The sequence below is a fragment of the Macadamia integrifolia genome, chromosome 8 (genome assembly GCF_013358625.1).
Source record: "Macadamia integrifolia cultivar HAES 741 chromosome 8, SCU_Mint_v3, whole genome shotgun sequence".
NCBI lineage: Eukaryota > Viridiplantae > Streptophyta > Magnoliopsida > Proteales > Proteaceae > Macadamia > Macadamia integrifolia.
Window position 1 is genome coordinate 14768858 of NC_056564.1, and position 19829 is coordinate 14788686.

The following is a 19829-nucleotide window of genomic DNA, read 5'->3' on the forward strand; positions in this document are numbered from 1 at the left end:
TGGTTGGGACTCAATTTATATATGTTAGACATTGTTGGCCAATCTACAGCTTCATGATGTCGCTCTATTTTCTGCCTGAAATTTCTTTTTTCCCCACAAATTAGAAAAATTATTTATAAAATTCAAAAAAAAAAAAATAATAAGGGAAGTATTCTGTTTGGATCTGAAAATTCATGAAAAAAAATTAAGTATTGTTGCCTTTTTAACTGAAACTGGTGACTGTTGAATTTTTAAAAAACTTAAATTTTGGCTAAGGTATTATTATTTAAAAAAATAATAATACCTGGTGCATACCTAGTGCACGAGGTATTTAACTGAAACTGGTGCATACCTAGTGCACGAGGATCCCAGCACTGCGAGGTCTGGGGAGGGTCACACAATGCACGCAGCCTTAACACCATATCACGGAGAGGTTGCTTCTCGACTTGAAAGCACAACCACTAGGTCACAATGTAACAACCTTACCATTGCGCCAAGGTCCACCCTCATATATATATATATATATATATACAACTTAACCTTGTCCAAATTAATGGGGTCGGCTACATGGATCCTTGCCCTCCAATCAACTCTATTTGGCATCACACTTGATATAAGGCCTAAGCTATGTCTTTCCTCACTACTTATCCTAAGGTCATTTTAAGTCTTCCCTTAGCCCTTTTAGATCCTTTAATCTGAATCAAATCACTCCTCCTTAAGAGAGCATCCAAAGGCCTCCATTGAACATAGCCATGCCACCTCAAACAACTTTCTCATAGCTTATTATGTATTGGAGCTACTCCCAAACCAGCTCTAATATGAACATTCCTTATTTTATCCTTGCTAGATTTACCACTCATCCCTCTCAACATCCTCATCACCTCTACACTGAATTTATCTACATAATGCTTCTTAACTGCCCAACATTCCACAACATACATCATAGTCAGTTGTATGACTGCCTTATATATATATATATATATATATGTATTATGTATATATTAGTTTTAATTAGGAAAAATGAGTTAAGTATAATTGAGGAAATAACTTTATTGTAAGTTTGTAACATTGTAAGAACATTCCATACCATACATCATAGTCATAAGAGTTTTAATTGATGAAGAAAATTTCCAATAAGTTTCTCCCAAAGAATTAAATGAATCAAAAAAAAAAAAAATTCCACACGTTAGAAACTCACAATGGCTCCATAGAAACCAGGCTCCATCACTCCAAACAAGTAAGCGAAATAACTCTCCTGCCTACAAATCAAGTTACACATCATTAGACAAATCAATCTGCATCCCATTCAAGTTTGAAGCATAAAAGTCTTTTGATATTGACCAAATTCAGTGAAGTCCATCTGCAATCCACAAGAGGAATGCTCTGAAAGGGCATTGTTACTTCAAACACCAATGCAATAATAATAAATGGTTCCATAGTGTTTGCCTATCTTAAAAGTAATTAGCTAACAGTAGACTATGGAAAGGAACCCAGATAAAAATTAACCAACAATATTACCTATGTAGAATAGATCAATACCAATACTTAGAGTCTTAGACAATGAAGCCTATACTCTAAATTATGTACCAACATTGATTTAATGACAAGAAGTGTGTTTCAGGTGAAGATTAAAGTGCTTAAATATACCTACAGGCAAGGATTAAATTATCGGTATCGGTCGTCGTATCAGTCGGTCAAAATTAAGATACGTATCGGAGGGTATCGTATCGTATAGGAGATACGCTAAGATACGCTAAAGATACGCACATAAATGGATAGGAAACACTTTTTTATACACATTTGCATAAAAAAATAGTTAAAAAAGTTATATATAACATGTATTATGCATAAACAGTAAATTGAGAGTATCGCACTAAGAATCCAAGGTTTGTAATTGTCCCATAAATGTAAAATCCTTGTTACCAACCTTGATTTTCACTTTAGTTAGAGAGAAAAATGGTTGGCAGCAAATTTGGAACAAAAACACCTCAAAAAATTATGTTTTTCTAAAAAATTACTCATTTTGGCCATTTTATGACCGTATCGGTACGTATCAGTGCGTATCGGTATGTAAATCTGATAGTTGAATTTGTATTCAAAGCAGAAGAACCAAGAGTGGCGGTTGGTCCTATTTTGAAAAGTGAAAGCTTTGAACCAGGCTTCCTGGTAATCCATGTATGTATAATTTTGTGGGGAAAAAACATTTGAAAAGCTCCTTTGGTTCATGGGATGAGTCCCCCAGTCTTGGAGAGACAGGATTTTGCAAATGGTTACAGTCGTATGTGTAACCAGAGTTAGGTCGGTTCTGTCATAATTAAGTTTGAGTCTGACAGAATCAGTTTCTACGAGAATATACTCGTAATATTCTTGATTTTTTGCCTGGGAGTTGGAATAGTGATTCCATCCTTTGTAGAAAACTGCTTGTGCCATCATAATTGGCGAATCAAGATATTTGTATAAGGGTTCTTCAATAGTGAAGAGGTCTTCTTTGCATGGCTTTTCATGATATTGGCTTTTGAGTTTGGAACCTTGTGTTGTTTGAAGAGGTTTGGCTTGTGTAGTTTGGAGGCTGGAACTAGCCTTATTTGTGGTTTGGATGGGTCCTGCAGTAGAGCCTACTACCACAGCATGGGAATAAGGTGTTTTGGTGGTAGCCATTTGGGTCTGGCTACGGGTAACAATTTGGTTTGATGGTGCAGCAGAGGAAGCCGCAGCACCATAGCTTGATTTGGTTCTGACAACAGAATTTGAGGAGGTGGACTCCTTAGGGGGAGCCATCCTGATAAGGTTAATTTGAGGAGTCTGGCCCTGTAAGAATTCACGGGTAAGAAAGTCAGGGACAGAATTGGATTCTCCTTTAATATATTCTATTTGAAATTCAAAAATTGATAATAAAGCTTGCCATCGGGCAAAAATTTGTTTTGATGCAAGATTTGAAACATCATTTTGTAAAACATATTTAGCTGCGCTACAATCAACACGAACTAAAAATGGTTTATTTAATAATGTATTTTGAAATTTTTGAATGCAGAGAACAATTGATAAAATCTCTTTTTTGATGGTATTGTAATTCTTTTGAGCAGAATTCCAAATACCAGAAGTAAATTGGACTAATTGTTCTTTGTTATTATCAGGGAGTAAATCTGGTATCAGAGCCACGGTGGTGGTGGATTCGGTTTATTTCTTTGCAGATTTCTTTTCTTTTGAGTAATTATTTCCTTTTAAGTTTTTCGACGCGGTATATGCCTTTGGATTCTTGGGAGGAGTGGCAGAAGAGTGTAAGACCACGTTTGTGCCCAAGTCATGTTGGAAATACCATCTTAAAACTTAGATCTAGGTGATTACCCCAAGTTTAAGAATTCTCAAATTATGAGTCGATTACCCCGCTCCATGTCGATGAGATCGGCAAGTGAAGCTAGCACAAGTTCTAATGTGCTTGATTATGATGAACAAACCTCAAGAATTAACCGACGACTTCAAAGTTGGGATATGCCAAAAATTTCTAGAAATGATCTCCATGATCGAGACTGGTTCGGACTCGAAACAGTCAAGACCGTAGAACAAACTATAAATTTTAGCCCACAAACTCAAGAAATCCAACTTTTTGATCCAATTACCCTACAAGATTTGTACAAAGATCGCAAATATAATTATGTCCATATTGGCCTTGTCCAAGTGGCTATCAAACCCCTTCACCGAGAAGGACTCAACACTTCTATGTTGTTAGCCCTTCGTGACCAAAGGTTCCTTGAGTTCAATGATTCCCTTTTGGGAGCCATTGAAACCAGTCTTTGTTATGGGCCTGTCCATTTCAATGTTTATCCTGACATGTCCATAGCTCTAGAAGACCCAAATATCTTACATTCACTCAAACTTAACCTTAAAACTCATGGTTACAAATTAATGCATGGAACCATCCCAATCTCTATTATCCATCGCATCAAATACAAGGCTATGAAGTCTGTCCAACCTCGAGCCAAAAGAACATCTTCAAAAGGCCAAACCCTTTACCTTGAGACTGACTGTATTCAGGGTCAAATTGTCTACCCCAAACTTTGCCGTTGGGAAGATATTTCTTTCCCTGAAGAATGGCAGCTGCAAACGACTGCTATTCCCCCTCAAGTCTCAAACACAAGTATCCGTTCTATTTCCCAGGATTCAGACGGATTAGTTGCCATTAGGTTCAACAGACAAACTACCCCTCCGGTATACCAAAGCTCCAGAAGATCATGCTCTGAGGCATCGACTTCTTCTGACTTAAACCAATGGGTTTCTCAAACTAGGACAACTCCACCTTTCACTAACCTTGTTGGAGTTCAAAATAATCAACATATTGTCCATGGAACATACGAAGCCACTTCTACTGTTCCTGAAACAACCCCTTCCGAAACCCATGATCAAAGGTCTCCTACCCAATCTGAGTTTGAACCACCTCCTCCTCCTAAAGACCCCAAAAATGGTGGACTTTATATGATTCAGATAGAAACAAATTATCAAATTGACAAACCTTTACTTCGATCTGATTTTGAGTCTTTTAAAAATAAAGAAAAACGTGAATGGTTTTTAAAAACCTTTAATCTTGAACAACAAGCTCAAATCAGAACAAATTGGTACAATTTTATGACAAATCTAAAAACAAATGTTTTCTTCTTTACATATTTTGATATTTATGCCCAGGATAATAATGTTTACTATCCCTGGCATAATCAGGTATGTACCCAAACTACCTCTCATAAAGCCTGGACTCTTTATGAAGGACAAACCATTAATGCTATCCATCCTCCGGTAGAAAGCATCAAACATAATTACAAAAATAATGAGATTATAGCTTCTCCTTTCAAAATTGCTGAAAAAGAAGATCCAAACCGAAGACAAATTGAACAATTGAATTTCACAAATCTAAGTCTTCAAACCATAGGTAATCAACTTTCAAGAGTTGAAAACCTTGTCCAACCAAAACTTGTTACTTCTTCATCTTTGACACCGGCTCCGGTGCCCACTTCTGTTTCTTTGTTCAAACCTTATAATATTCCCCTAAAACAACAACTCGCCCTTAACAAATCTTTTGTTTTAGATCAAATTAACCAACGTTTGACTATCCTTAATGCTGCTGAAGCACATGTAAGTGAACCTCAAACACCAGTCCAAAATCAGCCCTCTGATGAACCATCAGCTGAATCAAATACTAGAGGTGTCCGCAACATCATAGGTTGCTCTTCAGACACTTCCTCAAGTTCTGAAGAAGAAGACTTCCCCAAAATTAACCAAATCGGTCAAAGTTCTAACCAACATCCAGTCTTCCCTGACTTACAAATTGAAGCTAGAGGTATTGCCCCTCAGGCTTCTTACCAAAGCGGTATCATCTATGAATGGAACATAGATGGGCTGTCCGAACATAATCTCATGAACAAACTCCAAGAAATGACCATGGTCAGCAACGCACATCGAATCAAGAATACACCTGATAGTGCTGTGGCTACCTTGCTTGTTTCTAGCTTTACTGGCCAACTCAAAGGTTGGTGGGATTATGTCCTGACTGATGTCCAAAAAACAGAAATTTTAATGGCTGTTCGAATCACACCTGAAGGTGTTCCCCTTCTTGATGGAGAAGGCATTCCTATTGAGGATGCTGTTAATACCCTTATTTTCAGCATTGCAAATTACTTTTTAGGAAACCCTTCTCGGCTCAAAGATAGGACAGCTGAACAATTATCAAACCTTAGATGTAAAAAATTACATGATTTCAAATGGTACAAAGACACTTTTTTAACCAAAGTATTAACTAGACCTGATGCAAACCTTCCCTGCTGGAAAGAAAAATTCCTTACAGGATTACCAACTTTGTTTTCCGAAAAAATCAAACAACGCCTTAGAAAAGAAAATGATGGGATCATTCCCTATGACCAAATGTCCTATGGCCAAATTATTAGTCTAATTCATGAAGAGGGCCTTGCTCTCTGCACTGACATTAGATTAAAGAAACAAATCCATAAAGAAAACAAATTTTACAAACGTGAGCTTGGAGGTTTCTGTGAACAATTCGGGTTCCCACCTCTCAGATCCCCATCTAAACACAAACACAAATCTTCTCGCAAATTTTATAAAAATTTCCACAAATCCAAAAAATATGTGTCCCACAGACCATTTACAACTCCTGAGTTTTACCACAAAACTCCTACAAAGCAAAATTTTAATAAATACAAGAGGCCTTTCAAGGCACCTAAAAATTTTAAGAATCAAAATCCAGATAAAACCACACAAGGATGTTTCAAATGTGGTAAGCCTGGTCATATCGCCAAATTTTGCAGAGTTTCAAATAAAATCAATTCCTTACAAATATCTGAGCAAGATAAAACTCAAATCCTTGCTCTATTTCAAGAAACATCTTCATCTTCTTCTGAAGATGAAAATCATAAGCTTAACCAAATTCAAGCCTCTGAACATGATTCTTCTAGTTCCTCCAATAATGCGAATTTTCAAGCATGTAACTGTGATTCTTGTATCATTGGTCTTAGCTGTGAAGATTGTGTTCCCAAATCTATCCGTATGCTTCGTGCATCACCAAATTCAAACATTTTCGATTATATTGATAGCTTAGCAGACCCAGAACAAAAAAAGGCCTGCCTTGAGCATCTTAGAAACAATGTTTCTACCCAAAACTCTCCTCAACCTTACAACCTTCATCAAATCATGCAAAAGTTTGATAAAATATCAAAACCAACTATCCCTGACCATTCTGGTCGAATCAAAACCCTTGAAACTACTACTGCATCCCTGCAGTATGAAATAAAACAAATTAAACAACAGATATCCCTCTTAAACAGACAACAAAACCAACAAGCTTCAACTTCTAACAATGAACCATTAATAAACCCTTTTGCAACACAAGAAATAGGTGAACCAAATCCAACAATCCCTGGTTTTGTGTCTACCATAACCTGTCAAAATTGGTATGTTCGCATAACCTTAGTTATTAACGCTTCATTCAAATTTTCTGCCATTGCCTTAGTTGATTCTGGTGCTAATGCCAATTGCATCAACGAAGGTGCTATTCCAACCCAGTTCTATGAAAGAATTACCCAACGCCTTAATACGGCAAATGGATCTGGGTTGAATGTCCAATACAAACTTTCAAACACCCATGTTTGTAACCAAAGCCTTTGCCTTCCCCAAACTTTCATCCTTGCTAAGGATCTTGACCAAACCATAATCCTTGGTCAACCATTTTTAGAAAAAATCAAACCATTCAAAATAACCCAAGATGGGATTTCTACAAAATTCCAAGGACAAAAAATTGTCTTTCCATTTTTACAAGCCCAAAATTCTGATGACCAAAGTATTAGGAAAATTAAACAACTTAATTTTCTCAAAACAGAACTTCTTCATGAAAGAATATCTGATCATCTTAAAAATCCCAAGACCATCCAACAAATTAATCAAATTAAATCGAAATTTGAATCCAATCTTTGTTCTGATGTTCCTGATGCTTTTTGGCACCGTAAGCAGCATATGGTTTCCCTACCTTATGCTACTGGGTTCTCAGATCTTCAAATTCCTACTGAGGCACGCCCAGCTCAAATGAATCAAACCCTTCTTGAGACTTGCAAAGAAGAGATCAATGACCTCTTAGCCAAAAAACTTATCCGACCCAGTACCTCACCCTGGAGTTGCACAGCCTTCTATGTTAATAAGGCTGCTGAAATAGAAAGAGGTACTCCTCGGCTAGTAGTTAATTACAAACCTTTAAATGATGCCCTCCAATGGGTCAGATATCCAATCCCAAATCAAAAGGATCTTTTACAAAGAATTTATCAAGCAAAAATCTTTTCAAAATTTGATATGAAGTCTGGTTTCTGGCAGATCCAAATCCATGACAAAGATCGATATAAAACCGCCTTCACAACACCCTTTGGCTTATATGAATGGAACGTTATGCCATTCGGCCTCAAAAACGCCCCTAGTGAATTTCAGAAAATCATGAATGACATATTCAATCCTTATGGACAATTCACTATTGTCTATATTGATGATGTCCTGGTTTTCTCAAATTCTATTGAACAACACTTCAAACACCTAAGAACATTTTATCAAATTATTAAATCAAATGGTCTTGTTTTATCAAAGAGAAAAATGGAATTTTTTCTTACTAAAGTTAGATTTCTTGGGCATTTAATTGAAAAGGGTACTCTTACCCCTATTGATCGTGCCATTACCTTTGGTGAAAAATTCCCTGACCAAATCCTTGATAAAACTCAATTACAAAGATTTCTAGGAAGTTTAAATTACGTCCGTGATTTTCTTCCCCAAATCAGTAAGATTGCCGAACCTCTTTATCTTCGGCTTAAAAAGAAACCAATTCCCTGGTCTCAAACCCAAACTACTGTTGTTCAAACAATCAAAAGGCTTGTTAAAGAGATTCCTTGTTTATTTATTCCAAACCCAGAGGCATTTAAAATTGTTGAAACTGATGCCTCTGATATTGGTTATGGAGGAATTCTCAAACAAAGACTCCCTGATAATAACAAAGAACAATTAGTCCAATTTACTTCTGGTATTTGGAATTCTGCTCAAAAGAATTACAATACCATCAAAAAAGAGATTTTATCAATTGTTCTCTGCATTCAAAAATTTCAAAATACATTATTAAATAAACCATTTTTAGTTCGTGTTGATTGTAGCGCAGCTAAATATGTTTTACAAAATGATGTTTCAAATCTTGCATCAAAACAAATTTTTGCCCGATGGCAAGCTTTATTATCAATTTTTGAATTTCAAATAGAATATATTAAAGGAGAATCCAATTCTGTCCCTGACTTTCTTACCCGTGAATTCTTACAGGGCCAGACTCCTCAAATTAACCTTATCAGGATGGCTCCCCCTAAGGAGTCCACCTCCTCAAATTCTGTTGTCAGAACCAAATCAAGCTATGGTGCTGCGGCTTCCTCTGCTGCACCATCAAACCAAATTGTTACCCGTAGCCAGACCCAAATGGCTACCACCAAAACACCTTATTCCCATGCTGTGGTAGTAGGCTCTACTGCAGGACCCATCCAAACCACAAATAAGGCTAGTTCCAGCCTCCAAACTACACAAGCCAAACCTCTTCAAACAACACAAGGTTCCAAACTCAAAAGCCAATATCATGAAAAGCCATGCAAAGAAGACCTCTTCACTATTGAAGAACCCTTATACAAATATCTTGATTCGCCAATTATGATGGCACAAGCAGTTTTCTACAAAGGATGGAATCACTATTCCAACTCCCAGGCAAAAAATCAAGAATATTACGAGTATATTCTCGTAGAAACTGATTCTGTCAGACTCAAACTTAATTATGACAGAACCGACCTAACTCTGGTTACACATACGACTGTAACCATTTGCAAAATCCTGTCTCTCCAAGACTGGGGGACTCATCCCATGAACCAAAGGAGCTTTTCAAATGTTTTTTCCCCACAAAATTATACATACATGGATTACCAGGAAGCCTGGTTCAAAGCTTTCACTTTTCAAAATAGGACCAACCGCCACTCTTGGTTCTTCTGCTTTGAATACAAATTCAACAACCAAACTCCCAATTGGTTTCCCAAATGGTGGGACCAATATGGACCTTTGGAAGAAATCCTACCTCCACAAATTCAAGATTCCTTCCAAACATTTTCTCAAAACTCAACACCCCAACCTCACCAACCAGATCTTCTCAGATTCTTTCTCCACTGCCGCCTCGCATGGATACTATTCTGGGAATATCAAATTTATGACTATCAGATAAATGACTGGATTGCCCCAGTCCTCTGCCGGTCTTTCAATATCAAATGGTGGGACAACTGCGATGTCTCTAAATGTGAGAAAAATGCATTAATCAAAAGCCTCACAGGTCTCCAGCCTGTTCCAAAAATCCAAAGCTCCTCCAAATCAAGCACCAAAAGTGAGAAGGAAGCCCTTCGTGCTCGTCTAGCAGAGCTCGGTTCCGACTCCGACAATGAAGACAATGAAGGCTCCAGTGATGATGCCTACAGTCTCAAATCCATGCAAAGATCTGTTCCTGCCCATGAACTCTGCTATGGGCAAGATCCATATGAGGTTGACCCTGACTTCGTCCCTGATAGTCTTACGGCGTCCTCCTCCAGCAAATTCAAAGAAGTTACCTCCCGGCGGAATCGCCGGACAGCCAATACAAAGTCCTCCTCGACCAAATAAGTTTGGTCCCAAACGTCTGCTAAGACGGTTATAAACTAGCCGACGAGGTGCAGTCGTTAAATTATACCTAGTCAATTAACCCCGGACGACCTTTAAAGGAAAGGGGGTACTGTTACTATCCCAGGTCATAGGATAGTCCGGCCAATATCCGGCTCAAATAAATAGGATACAAAATTCTTGATCAAACCAATACGGAGAACAGTGTCCCTGACACGTGGAATGCCGTGGTAAGATCATTGAAGATTCCAAATCAACTATCGGCAGCAAATCTATCAAAGATGCCAAATCATTTGTCGATAGCAACTTCAACTTTCGGCGCCAACAGTTCCACAATTGTCGGCAGCAACTATTCACTCCAAATGCAAATTCAAGTGCACAGTGCCAAATAGTGACAAATTAACAGTACCTAATTTGGTACAGTTCCAGATGAAACCCAAATGCAACCCAAATCCAAATGTAATCCAAATGAGCCTCCTTACATTATAAAAGGAGCACCTCCCCTTCACACAAATCACTTGGAGTCTTAGACTTGAAAATCTTAGACTTAGAGAGAGAAGCTCCGAAGCAGGTCGAGCCTCCACAAGTTCTTCCAAGATCTCTCCAAGCCTCCCTCCGAACTTCAGCAAACTCCGATCATCTCAAGTCTGATCGTCCATCAAAGGTTAACTACCCACAGCTCAAAGACTCCTACCAATACATCCTTCTTCTTCTCAAATCCTCCAACCCAAGCCTACCCAAACCAATCTCCAAATATTGTAATTTTATTTTCAAATTATATTTCAAAGTAATTTTCTTTGATTACATTATTAGCTTCTTTTCTGCATCTGCATCTGCATCTGCATATAGCAGCTTCTCGTTCTATCATTGGATCAAAGCCTACAGTCGTGCCTCTTGATTCCAAGATATAGATCTTGTTAAGCAGCTTTTTACTACCGATACGCACCGATACGTACCGATACATACCGATACGTACCGATGCATACCAAAACGTACATTTCACTTCAATTTTGAATTTTTCATAGAGTATCGGTACGTATCGGTGAGTATCGGTGTGTATAGGTGGTGTATCGATGTGTATCGGTGTGTATCGTAGGATACGTATCGATACATAAGGGTTTTAAAATTTTCATGATACGTATCGGTATGTATCATGCCGATGCCTACCGATACGGATACGTATCGGCCGATACGGCACGATACGCACCGATACTTAAAACCATGCCTACAGGAAAAAAAAATTCACATAACATGAGAGCACCAGAAGATGAAATATCTCCCAGTGGAGAATTATTGATTGAGTTTGATACAATTTTTGTTTCAGATTATAAATCTACGAGCAGAAAACATTAATTCTTTTATAGATTTAGACATGCATCAGCCGTAGACAGGAACCAAAGACTGTGGGTAATGGGCCCTTTGAGGAGAGAGATAGACACACGAGTCAATCATTGCATCATAATGAAAAATTGTCATCATGATGCAATGATTGATTAATGTGTCTCTCTCTCTTTTCAAATTCAAAATAATTTTGAATTTTTTCTTTTCTCTTCTATCCATTTCTAGACAACCAAACTAAGCTTAAATAGACAACAGGTGACAAAGATATAAAAGAGTCCTTTTTAGCCCCAATTAGGCCGAGCATACTCTTCAAGTTTCCATTTAACACTGTCAGCTAAGCAAACTTGGGCAGATTTTAAATTTTAAACAACATTTACTATATATGATAATAACGCGATTCGAATAACAACGCAGTTCCAAATCGTTTGACACTACAAGTAAAATGAACACCAAATACACAATTTGACAACACATTCAGGTAAAAAAAACTAATGTAGTCGAACCATAATTTATCGGCCAAAAAGATGAAATCCAAGTCTGAAACAATCCATCAAACAAATTGACCAAATACCTAAATAACTCAGCATGATCGGTGCAGTAACGTGTTTGCTCCTCGCCTCCCTGCCAATCGAAAGACGAAAAGTAAACGAATAATTGAGTAGAAATCCTGGAATTCGGTGTTCAAAAATAAAATGATACGAAATAATGAAGATTACTTGCAGAAAGACGAAACCATTAAGCGGCTGAGACGAAGACGTTAAAAATTGGCGAAGAGACTGAACGAGTTTTCTTCGATTCTCGGCGTGAAGCTCCATCGGGATTTCGGGTGGAGAAAGGGAACTATCATGGCAAGAAGCCATGGTTCGTTTTGCCCGTCACTGCAGAAGCTCGTGATTTGTGATGAGACGGAAAAATAAACGAAGTACGCCAAACGGGCATTTCCTCACCGTGGGTGAAGAAAGAATTCCATCGCCCTGTTTTTCAGGGTCCGCCAATTCCTCTCTCTCTCTCTCTCTCTCCGGTCCAATATCTCTTTACCCAAAAAACATGTGTGAATATATGTGAGCAAGACAGCAACAGAGAATCAATGAATCACGCATTAGAGAGAAAAAAAAAAACTCTATAGACCTTATAGTGATCCTACGATTGTGGTGACCTTGGGATGTATGCATAACTCTTTTCAATCGTTAGATCACTCTTTGGTTCTTGAGCTCTATGGAGAGGAATTAGATCCGTCACACACAACTTGAATGTTTGTCCTTACAACAGAAGTGTAATTGGGAAGCAGGTGCATAGATTTTTACTTTTCAAAAAAGTTTATACAAGGTTATACTTGGGATTAGACCTAAATTGTTTATTTCTTTCCTCATTGTTTATCTTATACTAATTTTAGGTTTGTCCCTACCTCTTTCAAATCCTCTAGTATATATCAAGTCCCTCTTCTTTACCATTGCATCCTCAAGCTTCCCTACTCAAATCACTTGTTTATATCTTAAGTAATTCGAATAATAAGTATTCTTGTATTTGTGATAGTATGTAGTTGTATGCTGTATATTAAAGTATATCTTTTGCTATTGATCAACATAAGTGGCTAGTTATTTCAATCAAAGTTTTGGAGTGACGGTTTTAGCTTTGGTGTTCTATGGCCAAATCCAATGGAAAGACAATGTATAATGTTGGGTTTGTGAGCTTCATTAATCCAGGTGATTCATTGGGCTCATAGTTGAGCAGTTAAACCCACTCAAGTGGGACAAGCCTAGCCCAATCTATTATGGGAGTAGGTTAAGACTAGGAGGCTATTTTAAATAGTCTTCATAGTCCCTCCAATCACCACTATGTGAGAACACAATTTCACTCACAAAGTTGTGCTTAGGATCCAAGTGGGAAACTATAAAAGACCAAGGAAGAACTTGTTGCAAGGACATCATTCATCTTCCCAAACTTGTTCATCATCGACACACTCAGGTGCAAGGTACACATCTTGTTTCTCCATGATTTCGATTCGATCGTGTTCTTGTTTCTTTGTATGGTTTCCTCCATTAGATTTCATATTCGAACTCATAAGTTAATCAAATAGTAAGATACCAATATAGTCCGCTTGTTATTATAACAAAAAGAAAAGAAAAAAAAATATATTTTAATTTTAAAATGATGCAATTCTTTTGTACAACAACACCACAAAGCCTTTTTCCCAACTTAATGGGGTCCCACACACACACACACACACAAAATCACTTTTGTGCTACAATTTTGTTCAAATTGGGGGTTGGGTTACTACTGCTGAACATATTTTGGTCCAACCCAATTCACAATTTCAGCGGATTGCCTGTTGGTCCCTCCCCTTTTTCATAAATAATACAAGAACTAATGGCACATTATTTGATTACAAATCAAATTTGATTAGGAAGATAGCCGTCTGATTTTAATGTTCTTCTGTTCTACCATCTTCACTCCATCAAGAAATTGCTTGTACCACATTGCAGAGAGTTTTGGTATTCTCTCTAGTGTCTTATAGTCCACATAATGAATCCCAAACCTCAATGTATACCCAAATTGCCACTCAAAGTTGTCAAGAAGAGACCACACAAAGTAACCCCTTACATCTGCTCCATGCCTATAGGTATACAAAAGAAAATATAACATTAATGCATTCATTGAAGCCTTTCTTATTTAAAAAAAAAAAAAAAAAAAAGACTTAATTTTATACCTCAAGGCCATGTTAAGAGAAGCCAAATAACTACTGAGGTATTCTACTCTCTTTGTATCATTGACCAAATCATCTAAACCAACACCAACATAACTTGCATCTGCATATCCTGGAAACAGAATTTTTTTTCGTTACATATCTTACACTGAGATATGGTAAGTTATTTCAGTAATAATGGTGGTTGATCCAATGATCTATTGTCTCGATAGTGGTACAATGGTATGAAAAGAAGACAAAAGATAATCAAAAGAATGTTACAACTTCTTAGTTCACCACTTTGGTGACAACAAGAAATAGCACACACACACACACACATACATATATATATATATATATATATATATGTATGTATAAAACAATGACCATTTGGAAATCATACCATTTTCTGTAATGAACATTGGAGTATTATTGTATCTCTCCTTGAAATACAAGATGATTTTCTCCATACCGCGAGGAACCACATAACAATCTTTCATGGGTGTCTGTAAAAAAGGAAACTCGATTCTTAGTTATTTATGGGGGGGAAAAAAAAAAGATGATTGGAAATTTGTAGCAAATATTGGTTTACTATTCAAAGAAATTGCAATCCTAACTGGATTAATTAATTTCTTGAATCCTTGTTTATTTCTTCAAGTTTTTGTTATCTTACCAGATCTCCAATAGGGATGCCATCCCTTTCTCCTGTGGTGTATGCAAAGGCATCTATTTGTGAGGTAGTCAAGTTGCATTGAGAAAACAAGCAATCTTGTGCATATAGAGTCGTATAATGATTAATTCCAATAAAGTCTAGCTTATTCGTTAGTTTCTCCTTCTCTTCTTCTGAAAATGTAGGTAACATAGGACCCAAAATTTGACGCATGTCTGAAGGGTATTCACCATACATTATAGGATCCATGAACCTGCAAGCATTAAAGCTATAAGTATTTCAAAAGAAAACAACAGAATATAGACCTGATAACAATTTCTAAAATGTCTAAACAAGCTTATCATTAGGCTCATATTTAGATAAATAATAAAGGAAAACAAATTCATATCTCATATATAGGGAGAGCCTAAATGACCTATATAGATATATTAGAACTTGATACCTTCTTTAATTGTCCCTTTTCTTATTCCCAACAAGTATTTATATCAGGGGTGAAAAAGGGTTTTCAAAAATAATTTGAAAGTGACTTATCATTATGTAGACGGAAAAATCAATATAATTAAATTAAATAAAGAGACTTCAAAAGACGACCATTTTTTTCAAATGAGAGAATCCATTACCATGCATGGAAGAAAGAGAGAGCCCGCTCAGCTGCTAAATGATCTGTTGTGACATTTCTAAGTGGCTCATACCATATCCCATTCAGCACAATTCCGATCATACCTCCTTGCTTATACTAGTCAATATGAAGGAATAAGTAAGTTAAAATGCATAAAAGTTATGTAAGATTTTTGTAGCAAAGTTATATTGAGGAATCATAAATTTTTTATTGCTATTTAATTTAAGGAAGATGGATCAACATGTTTCCTATATATATTGGCATCTCTCATGCCAAATAAAAAAATAAATAAAAATTTAGGGTTGAAATCTCATGCCAAACAATGGGTGCATGAGGAGTGTCACACGATGTTTATACGAGGTGCCCACATGGTTAATGATGATTGAAAAGTGTTAGAAATTGTGAAAGGATGCCACCGGCATTGTGCCAATCATCTTCCTTTAATTTAGTAGATAGTTAACATATATTTTCAGCACGAGGGAATATTATAGCTGATAACTTGAGCTTGTGGCCAAGAGAACATTTATCTTGTATCAATTATATAAGGGACATGCATGTGTCAAAAAAAAAAAATAATAATAATTAGTTTGTGATTGAGAGAATATTCCCTTTATGGTCAAGATATCATATAAACTAATCCATCTACTTTCAAATGACAAATAGTGAATTATACCTCACTAGGCATATGACACCTAGAAGGATTATAGAACTTTCACAAGGGATCGACATGAATATAAACATATAAACGTCTTTCTGTAGTTTTGATCCATTCTCTCAGTCAATCAAGGGTTGAAATTTTATCAATGATATTGACATTAGTTCCTCCATCACATGATTCATCCAGATTCTGTTAGATCTTGCCTTGTTATTAGTGCTTGCCCTGATGGTTGGCACTTCTCCCTTAGGAGAGTTTTGTCTCATTGACAGCATTTAAGTCATAGAACTATTACCATCTTTCTATCTTTCCAACAAGGTTGTGGCCTCTTGGCCCCATTCTGGTCCTTTGACGGGTCCTTTCCTTGTCTCCTCTTTGGATTCCTTGTATGGTTCCCAGTTGACCCCTTGCATTCCGCACCACCCCCACTCCCCTCAAAAAAAAAAAAAATAGTGGAGCATACCTGATATTTTGTCCTGTAAATCTCTACTGCAGTGGCATGTGACAATATCATGTTATGTGCAACGATATAAGGTTCATTGGCTGCTCTTCCAAATTTGCAATTAGCTGATGGTTGCGTGCAATGGTTGGGTGGGAATTCACCAGTCATGTAACCAAATTTAATGAAGATGTTTGGTTCATTGAATGTGATCCAGTGTTTCACTCTATTGCCAAAGGCTTCAAAACATATCTCCGCCAAATACCCAAAATCTTTCCTGTAGAATAGAATGAAATGAATGATATTATTATGTAAAGCAAAAAATGATTAAATTATATTTCCATAGAAAATATCATTAACAATGAGTATTATATATTTTCTTTAATGGGGCAAGGGTTTCCGACCCCACCATGCCTGTGTGAGAGGAATATCTAGAATGCTATATCAATGGCGATGTGGGAAATAGTATAGGGTGTTTGGTTCGGTAAATCAAATGGTGTATGTATCGGATATGAATGTCAACCTTTTGATAGACATTCTTCTGAATTATGTTTCTTTCTGAAAAATCGTTTGGTTACCCTGAGGCTAGTACATGTTTCTCGCGGGTTGAGATATTGGCTTCGGTAGAGAACTTCTTTCCACTTTCTCCTTTTATACTAGGTGGTAAAAATGTTACTCAAATCTGAGTTTAAGTGTTGAGGTAAACTCATATTTGGAACACATCCTTTGTAATATGGTCATTCATGGGAAGTAGGGTGTTCACTTATGAGGGTTATCCTAGTGGAACCAAATAACTCCAAAAATTAAGAATTATCATTCTAAAGAATGTCATCCCAAAGATTTACCGAACCAAACACCCCCTAACCTAATCTACATGGATTCACATGGTCAAAGTAGGAGAGAGAAATTAAATAAATAAATAAACTATTTCTGCCTCCATTCGCAATGGAACAACCTTACCGTTATGCTGAGGCCTACCTTCATATTGATATCTATTTGTTGATACTTAATGATTATCCCAATACAAATTAATGAATCCCAATTGTATGAATCAGTTGATATAGTTGATCCGATATATTTAATATAATTTGATTTGAGAACTTGATCCAAACTGGTTTAATTTACAATTCTTGAGGAACTTACTGTATTTCTGGACTCGTCCATGATCCATATTGGTCTTCAAGTTCTTGAGGAATATCAAAATGGTTCAATGTAACAACTGGTTGTATCCCTGATCCAATAAGAAGATAAGGTGATTGATTCTCCATTAATTAAATTTGAAAATTAAGTCATGATTAATCAATCTATTTTAGGACCATTTAAAAGAAATAATACCTTGGAGTAGCAGAGAATTTATTAGATTGTTATAGAATTCAATTCCAGCAGGATTAACCTCCCCAAATCTACCTCCTGGAGAAAGAATTTAAGTGTCAATTATTACACATAAAATTGGCCATCCAGAAATCTAAGAGGGGAGGGGGGGGGGACTTGAAGCAAGGACTTACTTGGGAGGATTCTACACCATGAAATTGAAAATCTGTAAGCATTCACTCCAAGAGAATGCATTAGCTCCAAATCTTTCTGTTTGTTTTTTCACAACAAGAACATGGTGAGAAATTCTTATGTATTGCAAATGGTGTAAATTGTACATTATGCAGCTAGAAGGTTGGGCACGCGGCTAGCTTTCTTGGAGCTAGCGGCACAACCAATGGGAGGCAAAATGGGGAGGGGTATGGGATCATTTCCAAAGGGGAGGGAGATAAAGTGACACAGGTTGGGCACCCAGCAATGTGCTCAGCCTTTTTTCATATTTTATCAACTTTTGAAACCTGCACCTATAATGTTTTAAACTCATTATCTATATTATGGGGAACCTTCCCCATGTTGCAAGAATACGTACAATTATCCTTTGATAACATAAATATTTTTTTGTTGGAAGAAAGTTTCTTGTCCGAGAGCGTGACCCGTGTGCCAGTGCCTCAGGCAATGAGAGCTCTTGCTTAGGCATTGATCAAGAAGGGCTTAGTGGTCATTTTGCACCCCCATTGTGTTTGGGCTCATAGGCGTGCTCCTGAACAGAAAACACATCCTCCCCCCCCCCCTTTTCTTCAGATAAATATTTCTTTCTTATTCAATAGCTTAGTAGCTTACATTGTATGCCATGGAGTATAAGAAACTATTTAACTTCATATTCTAAGAAATATGTCTCGTCTTACATGAGCCAAGCTTGTATATATTGGTAGAGATATTGTAAGCTTAAAGTAATATGACCCACACATGAAGCTCTCCAAGGTCAATTGAGATATTTTCCTAGTAACCCCTAAATATAGAGGGATGTTTGAATAGGTTTCACTATGTTTTGTACGTGGTTCATAAAACTTGTATGAAAGAAATACTACAAATGATCAGTTTTTTTTTTTTTTTGTCAACCAAGATGCCCGGGCCAGCTTACGCACACCTTGACTAATCCTTAGGGAGACAAACACAACGACCCACCACCATGATCTCCACTTAAATCGTAGATGCACAAATGATCAGCAGCTATATATGGAGTATGAGAGAATGTTAGACACACCACAGTTTTCCTGAAGCTAGTGACTCAACCAATGGGGAGCTGGGATGGGACAGGTGGGAGGACTTTAGCAATGAATTCTCTAATCCTTTTCAAATCACCACCATAAGTAAGTCGTTGAGATGAGGAGGCTTACCTTGTAAAAGTGGTAGTGATTATCTGCAACATTAGCATTGCTTCCATCCTTAATTTTTCCTTCAAGTAGAAAGAGAGAAAATTAAATGGTCTTAATCCATATGAAGAAGCTTTTGAAGACCAGATTTTTTAATGGACAAACCCTTGATGCTAGATTAGATTTCTAGAAAAAAATGAGCCTTATGAGATTATAACAAGTTCTTTGTAAGACTCATATTTTCCTATGTTTTCTATTGGAAACCTCTATCCAAAAACAAGAAAAAAACTAGTCACCTGGCATGCTAGAGAATACATCCCAATTGCTGAGACCTTTGTTATCATCTAAATAGCCACCCTCAACCTGAAGAGCAGATGTTCCAGTTCCAAAGAGAAAAGACGGCGGAAACTGACTGCGATGCAAAACACAATTCGCGAAACTGATCAACTGAATCAACCAAACACTAACAAATGCCAAACTGGATCTCTTCATCTTCAAATGTTGTATCTGTATCTGTATTTGTTGTTTGATGTTTTGGAAGCGACTTCCTTTATATATAAGG

At 36.9% G+C, this 19829-nt stretch overlaps 2 protein-coding genes across 2 annotated transcripts in view; both read right to left on the bottom strand.

Moving 5' to 3' along the window:
• The window catches only part of LOC122086440 (xaa-Pro dipeptidase), a 66651-nt gene extending 54116 nt beyond the window's left edge, over window positions 1–12535 (bottom strand). Inside the window, exons 1-3 of the mRNA XM_042655239.1 lie at window positions 12234–12535; window positions 12089–12138; window positions 1178–1238 (exon numbers count right to left, since the gene is read on the bottom strand). Coding sequence (XP_042511173.1) covers window positions 1178–1238; window positions 12089–12138; window positions 12234–12377 — 255 coding nt within the window. The 5' untranslated portion in view covers window positions 12378–12535. The remainder of the gene's footprint in view (window positions 1–1177; window positions 1239–12088; window positions 12139–12233) is intronic.
• A 1382-nt stretch (window positions 12536–13917) lies between these two features.
• LOC122086738 (beta-glucosidase 18-like) lies at window positions 13918–19585 on the bottom strand. Its single transcript, XM_042655715.1, has 11 exons — window positions 19564–19585; window positions 19292–19350; window positions 18089–18164; window positions 17919–17993; window positions 17727–17814; window positions 16608–16860; window positions 15491–15606; window positions 14874–15123; window positions 14604–14706; window positions 14225–14333; window positions 13918–14131 (listed from the first exon to the last, which is right to left on the bottom strand). Exons 1-11 carry the CDS (start codon window positions 19568–19570, stop codon window positions 13918–13920), a joined length of 1350 nt encoding a protein of 449 aa, XP_042511649.1. The 5' UTR covers window positions 19571–19585.
• Window positions 19586–19829: the final 244 nt, after the last annotated feature.